The sequence below is a fragment of the Annulohypoxylon truncatum genome, assembly GCF_022578515.1.
Source record: "Annulohypoxylon truncatum strain CBS 140777 unplaced genomic scaffold F4807scaffold_20, whole genome shotgun sequence".
NCBI classification, from domain to species: domain Eukaryota; kingdom Fungi; phylum Ascomycota; class Sordariomycetes; order Xylariales; family Hypoxylaceae; genus Annulohypoxylon; species Annulohypoxylon truncatum.
The window spans coordinates 81806-93191 of record NW_025953806.1 but is presented as its reverse complement, the minus strand read 5'-3'; the positions used below and the strand labels follow the sequence as shown (position 1 = coordinate 93191).

Below are 11386 nucleotides of genomic sequence, written 5' to 3'. Positions count from 1 at the left end.
CTACCGCGGGCAGTTCGCGTGGTCACAAAAATAAAATAAAAAGACCGTGTAAGAGGGCGGAGACTGTAGGAAGGAGGCCACCACTGACGGCCGCACTCTTGACCGAAATTCCACCCAGTCTAAGACGAGCAGCCAGTAAGTTGTCAACGCTTACGAGCCCAACCTCCCGGCCGCATCAGAGGTCGCTTTAGCGGAAAACAACATTTAACGTCCGCTCCCGTTTTGCGGTTCAAACCAAAATAAATAAATAAACAGTTGAAAAAGCGAGTAAAAATCACGTAGGGGTCGGGGGTTCGCCTATAGACACAGTTTTATGGCCAAACACTGATAGTATAGCATAGACACTAAGCTCTCGTAACAAGCTAGGTAGGTAACGGATACCATGTATTGTGAATGTTGGCTACGCGAATTTTGACACTGTTCCGTCCGGTGCTATCCTATAGCAGCCCAATCGTGCTTGTTCTCTCCCTCACGCCCACGTCGGCCCCCTTTTCAAAGGTCCACACACACACGCACAACGGAGCCGACAAAAACAAATAATAATAGGAGTCCAAAAAAATTACCTGGTATCGCTTTGCAAGCCCAGGCTTCCCAAGGTTGCTGATGCCCGCCAGCAAACGCCAATAAACTCCATCGCACTTTCTTAACAGAGATCCGCCCAAATCCCGTCCTCTTTGTAATGCCAGGTACGCCATGGATCTAGATCGTAAGAAGCCATAAAGTCATTCCCACCGCTTCTCTGATGGTCCCTGGTTAAATTCCATGGTCCATCGATTCTAGCGGTGGCTTTGTTGCGGATTTGATGATAAATATTTCGAAGAAGGGGAGACGTAGAGAATGTGAGTGAGCGAGTAAATGAGTGAGATAGATAGTAATAGGTATAAACAAATGGAAAATAGATGACAATTCTTGGCATAGAAGCCGATATAGAGTTGGGGGAGGATGTTAAGACTTTAGTTCGTTCGGGATTGAGTAGTATGGCAAATAAGGAGGTGGTTTAGTCGAGGTCCTAAACCGTATTCGTCCGTGCCGCCGCCGCCGTTGCGGCAGCTGCTTGAGCTTTCGGGCAGTCCAGATGCGTCGTCTTCCTTCTCTTGCCCTTCGGCGCCGGGTCCATTCTCGGCGTGTAAGTAACGGTCCTCGTAACAACCTCTCGAATGTGCCGCACACTCTTCCCTGTCGATTTTTGCGCTCTGCAATCCTGCGCATACCTAGACTTCAACGCTGCTTCCCAGTCAAACGGTGATCGCACTGATCTCGCGCTAAATGGAGACCGCGCTGTTGCGCTTAGTGGCGAGTCTATCGTTGATACGGCAGGGGATGGAGGCATGTGAAGGCTTGGGAACGACGTTGCTCCTGTTGGTGGTGCGGACATCGGCTGGCTTGAGAAAGGGCTTGGCGGAATGCCGGCTGGTGATTTATGGTTGCCGCATTTGCAGGAACAGTCCGTCTGTTCGCTGCTTGCGGTCGATGGTGCTGACTCCTGCGCTGAGTCATCTTCCGGCGTGCTAGTTCCCGACGACCTCTTCTCCGGCACAACTGGCGAGGATACCGACATGGCCTTGAGAAAATCCATATAAGCCGTAGGTGGGCTGATAGGGGTTCTAGCGCTGTTAGGGAACTCCTCCTTAATAAAGTCCGGAACTGCAGATAGAGGCGTCTTGGCCGAGAGAGCAGAGAGCTCCGACGGGAAGGTGGCCGTGACTGGGGTGGTCAACTGCGCGAGCTTTGGCTTGCTTGTAGGCATGATGGCGAGTCCTGAGGATAAGTCGAGTATAAATTGGTTGTTGGAATAGCCTCAAGTCAAACGAATGACTCAGAAGGATAGGAAGACGGGATGCCTACAAGCTGCACAACGAAGTCGCCCGTGGTGGAAGAAGAGTAGGTAGGTGGTGGTGGTGGATGAGGGGGATAGGTGACTATAATATGTAACTCTCGGACAGGCCAAGGATGAGGTTGCTGCGTGGAGGACAAGGATCCGGGCGAACAACCTAGTCAATGCTGAGACGAAGGCGCCAACGGGAAGCTAAGCTACACCCCGGCTAGAAACACTAGAAACGCTAGGGATCGATGTGACAGATCCCAATGGTAGGGGGGAGTGGTTCCAGAAGTATGTACCGTCCTTGGGTCGTTGGGAGTCCTTAGATGGGTAGGTATTCTTTCGAACGTATGTAACTTATACCGAACAGAGCTAGGTACACAAGACTAGGTAATGTGTTTACCTATTATCGGTACGCGCTGCAAGTTGGAGACGGGATGGTCAACAGACAGACCGACACGAGAGTATGAAAACAAGGTAGGTCGACTCGTGGCCCGGCTAGTGGATAGAGATCCGAGAGAGACGGAAACAGAGACTTTGGGAAGCGTTGGCGCGAAGACAGAAAAAGGTCAAGGTCCAAGGTCCGTCTCGAGGGCGGCGGCAGTGGTGGGTTAGCTGTGGATGTGCAAAGTGAAGGACGTCTTCGGATTGGTTGCTTAGAGGCGGCAGGGATCAGGTGCCCTTAGATCCAAGCCCTTTGCAGCTTTAATTGTAGTATGTATGTGGTAGACGCAAGAAAGATGTACTGCTGACTCTAGATTGCTTGATTAGTCTTGTTGTATTGTATTGACGAACTCCTTCATTTAGCAGGGGGAGCATGTAAGAGAGGTACGTAAATGTGAGGTATGCGAAAGTATGTAGGAACAATATAAGAGCACTTGACTTACATCTTTTATTAAAATGATTCACTCTCCGAAGTAACTTCCCAAAGTAACTTCCCAAGCCTTGAATGTATAAGCTACCTGAACTGGGGTCGCGGTTGACTGAGCCTAGCTCAGTTCAAGGACCTATCCGAGCTTGAGTCTGATTGGTTCGATAGCCTTCGTTGGTGTGGTTTGCCAGGCGCAATATACCGGGATGTCGCTGGTGGGTTCGAATGGATCGGAGGTATTCGGTACTTGCGTTAAGCGCTGCCGCTACTGGGTACCTGTGTGTATTTACTATATTTGGGTCCTGGTTAGCGCCGTTCCGTTGCCCACTCTTCTGATTTGACGTCTCCCTCTTCTGCCCCTGTCTTTCAATGTCTTCAATGTCTTTCCTTATTGCACCTTCGTCACGGGCTGCACAGGAGACTGCAACCATTCACGACTCACCTTCACCTAAACTCGAGCGGCAAGAAATCCTAGACCGTACAGATCGTAGAGAGAATTGCTTTTTTATCACTGTCGGCTCTCTATCCGGATGTGGGTTCTGGTCAGACGTTGAGCTGAATGAGCTGAGCAGTGGATCGCGGGATTGCCGTCGATGTGGCGCGCTGATGAATGATGAATGATGCTTGTACGCTGGGATAACCTAGGACAACCTGGGATATACCTGGGTGCTTATATGTTGTGCGTTGAAAAAAGGTAGGATATTGATATTTTCAATCATGCGGTTTCAGCTGTCGAGTATCCTCAAGCAAGGTCCGTCCCGCTATGTCTTACGCACGGATGAATTACACAGGCAGATGATCGTGAAGTCCGGGGATTGATGACTTTTATGTGCGGTTATATATCTTCACTGTTTCAATCTTTCATCTCCAGGTATTGTTCCATATCATGGCGTTGCTTCACTCAGCGCGCGGCTCGCGATGGATGCTTCGTTTTTCATTAGACTTGTACAACTAGAGGCTGTCTATCTCCCATAGATAGAATTGCTGTCTTGTTTTTCTTCTTTGCGGCTTGAGGCCTTAGCCAGGCTTAAGCAGAGCGCGCGCCACATGACGCATTGCATCGGCCGAAGGCATTCCAGAGATGCTGTTGGCCAGGAGGTTCTCAAGTGAATCTCTCTTAGTGGTTGGGGTCCTAAATCTACCATAGAGCTCCCCCGAAGTCTCATATTCGATACTCCCAGCGCGCGCTTCCTCGAGGGCCAGATCATGAGACCACGGAGAAGTAGCCTCTTCTTCTAACTCAAAGAGAAAATAATCTAGAATGTTTCTATGCCAGTCACATTCCCCAATTAACCCAGTGTTGTGGAGCCGCCGTACTTCTCTTAAGCGCCGCCAAACCCTGCTAATGTCTACGCCAACTATTCCTCTAACTACCCTCGTTAGTCGTCTTTGCGCGCTTAGGATGAAGCTTCTTCGACACAGTTGCTACAGATACTGACTTCAGTACCATCCTGCAGGAAGTGACCGCGTCTAGCATGCACGTTGGGATAGGAGCCATCGGGCCTTAGCACGTAGGTAGTAAGGTACGTTGGAGATAGCTTAACCTCAGAATCTATCATTGGCTTCCACGTGTAAAGGGATGCGGCTAGAGTCCTTCGCGGACTAGCAGACTAGGAATGTCCCATGTAAATGATAGCATGGTATCTCGATAGCAAGTCGATATGAACTAATGCGTGGCAAGAGTCGTGCAGATTCTATAGACTTGGTAGGGACTTGGTGTCGACAGTCGTACTAACATGTTCTCTTCAGGTAAGCGGCAGAGCAGGCTGCTATAGCATTCGGCATAAACTAACACTTTCTATGCTCGAGTCGTACCAACCGGACCAGATCCAGAGTTACTCCACGAGTTCATACCTCCATGGTCAATGAGTGTTTATAGATAAACAAACACGGACCAGAGAAGACGTGTATTTGCCTGCCGGCAGCTTCGTCTTTGAGATGCTTGGCCTATTTCTCGCTCTGCTCCAAGATTACTGTATAATATGCCATTTTAAGCGCGCAGGGCTGCACGTGAAACTGTATGAACAGCAGCCAAGATGAGCTATCGCGGTAAACGTTTCCACGTTATACGCTCGCTATCAACGTCTTGATGTAAGATAGTGGTGTGTATACGCACGCAAAACGTCACCATCTCGCTTCACGTGCGATATATGTTATTCGTTAAGTATAGTGTATGTTTACCATGCAGAGAAAGTGCACTTTTTCTGCTCATCTTCGCAAAGTCATAGTCTCGACCGGTACCAATCACTATCTCATCGACACCACCTCATAGCAATGAAACGTGCCACGATATGCCTCTCCAAAACGATGTGCTTTCTTAGCTCCTAGGAGCGTAAAGGATTATCACGACGCATCACGCTTCTTTCGGCCAGTCCCAACGTCAAGTATCCACACCGTCGTTGGAGATGTACATTCGACTGGACGGGGCTCCGCTCCGCGAGCTATTGACCGCCATTTGTGTACTTCCATAGACTGCCTAGATGCGAGAGGGAGGAGATGGAGGCATTGCTGATTTTCATTTGATGGGGTTAATGGGGACTGGCTAATCAGGGTGATCCTTGGATGAGGAGAGTCGGTAGGCAGTATAGATCATGTCGTGTCGAGTAGATACCTGCAGCCAATCTTGGATTATATGTTACCATAACATAAGAAGGTATGTATAGGGTACTCGGGGCGGGATACCCCCACGCGTGAGCGCCACCAAGGTAGTACCACTGAAGAGGCCACGGCGGAAGAACGTGAGTTCCATAGGGTAGCTCCCCAGATTGGTATGTGCGTTGATCTTGCGGGCTTTTGCTTTCCCCGTTAAATTTCCTTGATTTCTTTCGCTACTGCATTGCATAGAGCTACTTTCACGCCAGCCCCGGTGAGTACGTGAATCCAGAGTCTCTGCGTATCGCTGAGGCGGTCATTGGCACTCTTCACCTCGGAAAACATCACTTCCCGGTTCGGCTCTGTTCTCCAAAGTATCAGATCTGGTATACCGCCGCCTCTTTGACCGTATTCCTGTGCCATGACCTTGCATACAGCGGCTAGCGCCGCACCATCAAAGCAGCTCGCTAGTTCTAAGAGGTCTTCTAACTCGTAGTCCCAATTGAGGCCGACAACACAGGTGCGGTTTTCGCGCTCTCGCCGGTCAACCTCCTCGATTAACGTTGCCGCCCCACCATTCGCGATCTCGACGAGTCGATGGTTAATCTCAGACGCCCGAGTAGGGTAGAAGGCGTCCGTGTGCAAGTCCAGCGGGCATGTCTGGTACGCGGTCTGGAACACATTGGGCATGTAGAGGAAGAGAATATCGAAGAACAGGTATGCGAAGAGCGTTCTAACGATGCCGCCCTCCGCGTGATAGCCCTTCCAACCTTGGCTTCTATACCAGCTTAGACACATGGCTTCCACGCTGCATTCTCCGTCGCCGTCCGCTTCGTCCACCCATATTGTCTTTGTGCTCGCTTCCCGTCCATTCTTACCTACGATGTCATCTTTCTTGATTTGAATACCCTCAGCAAAGTGTTCTTCCGGCTTCTGCAGCCGGACGTGGCCGAAGTCATGTTGCAAACGTTTCGGAATCTTAAGCTGTTTCTCGAGCTTGACTAAACGTTTCTGTATATCGTAATGATAAATTAGATGGCAATCTCGGTCCTCTAGGGCGGTCTCGCAAGTTGCCACTGCGATTCGTTTCCAATGCTTCTTTTGCAACTCTAGATCTTTGTAGGAGGGGTCTAGTTCCGAAGCGTACATGTAATGTTCCTCCAGAAGGGCCTTCCGTTGGTACCACGAACCTCGACGAGCTAAATGGAAGAGACGTTGATCGAGCAATTCCGTTAGTAATTCATGCTCCCGCCGATGCTCCTTCAATCGACCGAGCACATGCGCGGCTTTATGAACGATACGAGTGTACGAATGGGCAGGGTTGAGTCGTCTCAAATAAGCCCCTTCGCCGGATTCGTAAACTCTCTTCTCCTTTTCCTGTTCCTCTTGCACCAAAGTTTTCCACCTGGGATAGATTTCCTCGAATATCTTGACGATCTTTCGGAAATCTGCTTCTGTGACAGGTCCATTAAATTCTAGTATGCTGTCGACAGCATACTCGGTCCTCATAGCTGTTTCGAACTCCAATAATTGAGCTCTGGACGGGAAGATGTTGGCCGACCTGCTGACAATATAATTTGGAAAATTACGCTTCGATATCTTTGCCAGTATAATCGTAGTTAAAGATTTCTCTGTCCATTCAGTAGACCTGTAGAAGACCAAGTGAACTCTTTCAAACAATCTAAAAACAGGTAAGGAGAGCCTTATACAAGGCCCGGTTACAGCCAATATTTTCTCGAGAAAGTGCTTTCTCCTGTTGGAGTCTTCGCCAAGACTTGGGCCTGGCGATTCCGTCTCAGGCGTACTCCTGTCTGGTGAGTCTACAGAACCCATAGTGCTAGAGCGTCGGAGACCTAACGCGAAGAGGCCAGTTTGCTGATTGCTCATCCTGCAAATGGATTTTGCAAGTTCTGCCTTATTCTTGCCTCCGACCTTCGCCTCTTTGGCTAAGGCTTTGACCTCGTCTAGACTCAGAAGTGCTACGGCCTCTTCCACACTTGTGATGAATTGCTCCGACATGTCCGCGAAAGTAAACCTCTCGTTAAGCACACATGGGTCCTGACTTAGAGACGTAAGTATCGGTTCTACATATTCGAGGACGGGTGGAGAGCCAGAAGAAGCTGATGGCAAATCCCGACTCCTCTGCAACTCGTCGACGGCTGCCTCGATATCTGCGATGTCGTCGTGATAGCGCAGGCGGGCTATACGGTGCCATGATGCTGTCTTCCTTAAGAACAATCGCACGTACCTACGAGAATGAATAAGCATTGGATCTTGCATATAGACAATGCTTGATGTTTAGTCGCGTACAGGAACTGAGCTTCGTAACTTAAATTATTCCATTGATCAAAGATGTACATTTCTTCATCGTTGAATAGGTGAGACTCCTCGTCAAGTACTGTATTAAGAGCGAGGTTGAAGGCGTCGACGTAAAGAGATGTCTTGCCTCTCACCCATTTCCTCGAATCGAGCCTCGACTCAGCATTTGCGGTATCGTTATCCCCTTGTGAAGCTTTGAAGGCTTGGTATTCCTCAAGGGCTTGTTTTCCAGACTTGACCTCAGGGAGTGAGCTCTCAATGGCGATCTGCCGAGAGGGTTCAACTTCTGCTTCTGAATTCTGCGAGGCATCGTCATCCAGATCAGAAGTTGCACTGTCTATTCTTCGAAAGCCTAGCAATAGCTTCAATGATGGACTGCTAGATTTAATGTCCTGATCTGAATCCTCGTCGCTATCGCGGACTTCCTCCCTTTTAACCTTCTTCGTGGGAGGTGGACGATCGTGCTTGCCATTAGGCTGAGATTTTGAAGTATAGGATGGGTTTAATCTCTTGACAAATGCATCCATTATTGCTACCTTATATGCCGATTGGAAATCATTGCGGCCAAAATCTTAAATGATAAGAAATAGTGCGAACTCAAATGTGGTGAAAGGAGCGAATGGGTGAATGACTTCATACAAAAGAACGCGTGGCAAGACGCGACTCGAGATTTGGTAAGGGCAATCGCAACGCGCAGTCACGCGTCAGCAGATCGTACCTTCCATGTACCTTTCTCATACTTCTACAGCGCTCAGGAGGGGCAACCACGCTAGGAAATTAGTACCTATCGTAGCTTCAATACTTCCTGAATACCTGGGTGCTTGCATATGCACGAAACCGCCAAACTTTCTCCATACATGTAGAAAATTCCACGACTAAGAACCAAAAGCCAACCTCATCATCAAACTTCCGCTTTTCCCCAGTTTCTCTGGCCCAATTCGCAACCGCCCGCTTCCCGCGAACGATGAGCGACGAGATCAGGCAAACTCCCGTACCCGTTCCCTTCGTTTACGGTCAGCCCGCCGCCTCGCAATCCGCCGATACCACAATGTCGAACCCCAACGAACCTCTCGCGACCGTCGCCGAGGACCCGAGCTCGGGCATGGCAGCGGCGCCTGCTCCCAGCACCGAGGCAGCAGCTGTAGGCAGCCCCCAGCAGTCTATCACTTCCCATTTCCCATTCCCCACTCTTCATCTCCATCTCCATCTTTCCTCTACACAACTTTTTACACCTCCCTATCCCGCATCCCAAACCTCTAGTACCAAAGCCTCTCCATCGCCAAAGCTAACCACAATGAGCACCGTCCCACAGTCCCCCTCGAACCCCGCTAGCGGCAGCGCTCCTCAAACCACGACCACCACGGCCGCCCCTACAACCACCACCACGGGCGGCAGCGGCAACACGCCCACACCAACCAACGCCCCGAGCCCAGCCGCCGCCACCGCACCCGGCGGCAGCGGTCGAACCGGCACGCCTCTACGCAACACCAACGGCGGCGGCGGCCAGGAGAACGCGGCGGCCACCAGCACCTCGCGCGCCGCCTCGCAGCACCCGGACGCGGGCTTCGCCATGCCGGCCGAGGCCCCCGCCCACGGCGCCCCCGCGCGCCAGTACCTGAACTCCAAGGTGACGGGCCCGCTGCTCGACGGCATGAAGAAGCTCGTCCAGGAGAAGTAAGTTTTAGCCTGCCTACTTACCTACATACCTACCCGCATAGATACCTACATACATAATACCTGAGGTTTGTACGCGAATATCTCCGCTTCGGAAGCCGCGTTTACGCTCGTAACAGGAGGATATGTGTTTTAAGGATTTGTCTATAGAACTTTGCTAGGAAGGCTGCTAACGCGCATTTTTCGCAGGCCCAAGGACCCTCTTCGCGTCCTCGGCGAGTACTTGATCCAGCGATCCAAGGAGCTCGAGACGACGTCGACGTGAAGGGTTGGAAGGCAAGCATCAGCACGGAGTTACGGTTCTAAGGGAAAAGTTATTTGTCGTTGCTAGATTCTGCATGGCACCATGGATTTGGCCATTGAAGGATGATACCACATTGCATTAGGAACCTTGTTTGCTTTTGATACGGAGGCTTGATGTGGAGGAGGTTAATTGAGTGAGCAAGTCAAATTCTAAGAAGAGCATTGCAGTCTATTAGGACAAGGCAGTCACAATACTATTCTTCACGAAGACCCAAATTTTAATTCGTAATCATATCAACTGATGTGAGTGCTCATTGTTCGCCTATCTCACGGATGCGACTAGGTATAAGAATCGAGCATCCGTCACTTTTGTGGCTGCCCAAAGAAGCAATCCCGTTTCCACAAACTCCATGACCAGACCTGGTATTCCATGCAAAACATCCTCCAAGGGTTTATGCTTATGCGACAATGGTGCTGGCGGTGGCGCTCTCGTACTTCCAGGTCGGGGGGAGGACGCCGACGGTCTTGTAGTAGCGAGCGAGACGGTGGATACGCGACTCGATCAGAATGAGGCGGAACTTGGCGTCCTTGTCCTTGCGGTTGCGCTCCAAGTGCTTTCGGACGGAGACGGCCTTGAGGGTTTGATCATTAGCATGCATTTCCAACATTGACTAGGTACATTGCACTCACCTTCTTGATCAACATGTATAGATCCTCAGGAAGCTCGGGAGCGAGGCCTATATAGAGATCACACCGTCAGCCTTGACCAACAGCGGCATTATGATTGACATGGGTTCCGAAGAGCACCATGTGTATTTTATAGATTGTATGCGCAGCCATTCGATGGCTTCGAGGGGGGATATTTCATGTCGTACCATTTGACTTCAGGATTCGCAGGATCTTGTTACCTAGGCATCATAGTTAGCTCGTGTAAACTGTGACCTATTGAGTTCATTTCTTTCATACCAGTGACGATGCGGACTTGGGCGATTCCGTGGGAGTCACGGAGAACGACACCGATCTGAGAGGGAGTAGCACCCTTTCGGGCGAGTCTGCAGATTTGCTCCTCGACCTGAGCGGGAGTGGTCTTGAGCCAGGCGGGGGCAACGCGCGAGTAGGGAAGCGCGGAGTCCGAAATTCCCTTTCCATTAGAGTGAAGACGACCCATTTTGACGGTTGTATGTGTCGACTTGTGGTGGTTGTCGAAGTTGTGTCGAAATGATCGAAAGGTCGGAAAGTTGTTGAATTCGTGAAGTTTTGAATGGGATTAATTTCTTCAGAAATTTACTAGTAGATTTGTGTGTCGAACTTCGGCTCTAATTGGTGGCCTGTGCACAGACCCTGCTATCATGTAGAAAAGCCGATGTTTTGCCGATGATACTAAGATTCCTTATCTTTCGGGTCCCAAATAAATTTTACTCTTTCTCTGTTCCTCAATTTTCTTGCTTGAATCCTGCGGCGAAATTATTGTCGAGGGTTGATAATATGATTGTTTCAGATGTCATGCAAATATTCGTCTACTCTTGGTAGTTCCATCTTCCAATTTCTACCTACCTACCATGCACACGATATTGCTGGGGTTGAGGCAAATCTATTCAGTTCGACCGAATCATTCTTCTCAAGGTAAGCCACTCGAACCCATACAATTCTCACTTCGACTCCCTCCATTGCTTCTGATGATACACTCCATTCTTTACTTATTTTCTGGTACCTCTTATATCATCGGGTCTTCGGACCTGAAATGTATTAAACGGACTTCTGACAGACGGATTCGTTGTTCTCAGTTCTCATATGAATCTCTGATAGCTGAACCTCAACTGACATAATTTGCAGGTAACTAATACAATACACATGCACACTAAGTGATA

General features: G+C 49.8%; 4 protein-coding genes across 4 annotated transcripts; 1 reads left to right on the top strand and 3 right to left on the bottom strand.

The window, feature by feature from the left end:
* Positions 1-852: 852 nt before the first annotated feature.
* On the bottom strand, positions 853-1980 carry F4807DRAFT_131625 (uncharacterized protein). Its single transcript, XM_047992992.1, has one exon. The coding sequence runs from the start codon at positions 1745-1747 to the stop codon at positions 1010-1012; it is 738 nt and encodes a 245-aa protein (XP_047853251.1). The 5' UTR covers positions 1748-1980; the 3' UTR covers positions 853-1009.
* A 2892-nt stretch (positions 1981-4872) lies between these two features.
* Positions 4873-8204, bottom strand: F4807DRAFT_131729 (VRR-NUC domain-containing protein). The gene is made up of 2 exons (XM_047992993.1): positions 7593-8204; positions 4873-7530 (listed from the first exon to the last, which is right to left on the bottom strand). Exons 1-2 carry the CDS (start codon positions 8126-8128, stop codon positions 5496-5498), a joined length of 2571 nt encoding a protein of 856 aa, XP_047853250.1. The 5' UTR covers positions 8129-8204; the 3' UTR covers positions 4873-5495.
* A 209-nt stretch (positions 8205-8413) lies between these two features.
* Positions 8414-9789, top strand: F4807DRAFT_429124 (uncharacterized protein). The gene is made up of 3 exons (XM_047998313.1): positions 8414-8742; positions 8914-9275; positions 9465-9789. Exons 1-3 carry the CDS (start codon positions 8566-8568, stop codon positions 9538-9540), a joined length of 615 nt encoding a protein of 204 aa, XP_047853249.1. The 5' UTR covers positions 8414-8565; the 3' UTR covers positions 9541-9789.
* F4807DRAFT_131247 (40S ribosomal protein S13) lies at positions 9768-10954 on the bottom strand. Its single transcript, XM_047992988.1, has 4 exons — positions 10485-10954; positions 10394-10426; positions 10209-10255; positions 9768-10150 (listed from the first exon to the last, which is right to left on the bottom strand). The coding sequence occupies exons 1-4, from the start codon at positions 10684-10686 to the stop codon at positions 9977-9979; spliced, it is 456 nt and encodes a 151-aa protein (XP_047853248.1). The 5' UTR covers positions 10687-10954; the 3' UTR covers positions 9768-9976.
* Positions 10955-11386: the final 432 nt, after the last annotated feature.

Excerpts from the sequence above, each read along its gene's own strand:
- F4807DRAFT_429124 (XM_047998313.1), top strand. The coding sequence starts at position 8,566 with ATGAGCGACGAGATCAGGCAAACTCCCGTACCCGTTCCCTTCGTTTAC. Across the intron at positions 8,743-8,913 it reads CCAGCACCGAGGCAGCAGCT|TCCCCCTCGAACCCCGCTAG; the intron begins GTAGGCAGCCCC and ends ACCGTCCCACAG. Across the intron at positions 9,276-9,464 it reads AAGAAGCTCGTCCAGGAGAA|GCCCAAGGACCCTCTTCGCG; the intron begins GTAAGTTTTAGC and ends CATTTTTCGCAG.
- F4807DRAFT_131625 (XM_047992992.1), bottom strand. The coding sequence starts at position 1,747 with ATGCCTACAAGCAAGCCAAAGCTCGCGCAGTTGACCACCCCAGTCACG.
- F4807DRAFT_131247 (XM_047992988.1), bottom strand. The coding sequence starts at position 10,686 with ATGGGTCGTCTTCACTCTAATGGAAAGGGAATTTCGGACTCCGCGCTT. Across the intron at positions 10,427-10,484 it reads CCAAGTCCGCATCGTCACTG|GTAACAAGATCCTGCGAATC; the intron begins GTATGAAAGAAA and ends TATGATGCCTAG. Across the intron at positions 10,256-10,393 it reads GCGAATCCTGAAGTCAAATG|GCCTCGCTCCCGAGCTTCCT; the intron begins GTACGACATGAA and ends ATCTCTATATAG.
- F4807DRAFT_131729 (XM_047992993.1), bottom strand. The coding sequence starts at position 8,128 with ATGGATGCATTTGTCAAGAGATTAAACCCATCCTATACTTCAAAATCT. Across the intron at positions 7,531-7,592 it reads AGTTACGAAGCTCAGTTCCT|GTACGTGCGATTGTTCTTAA; the intron begins GTACGCGACTAA and ends TCATTCTCGTAG.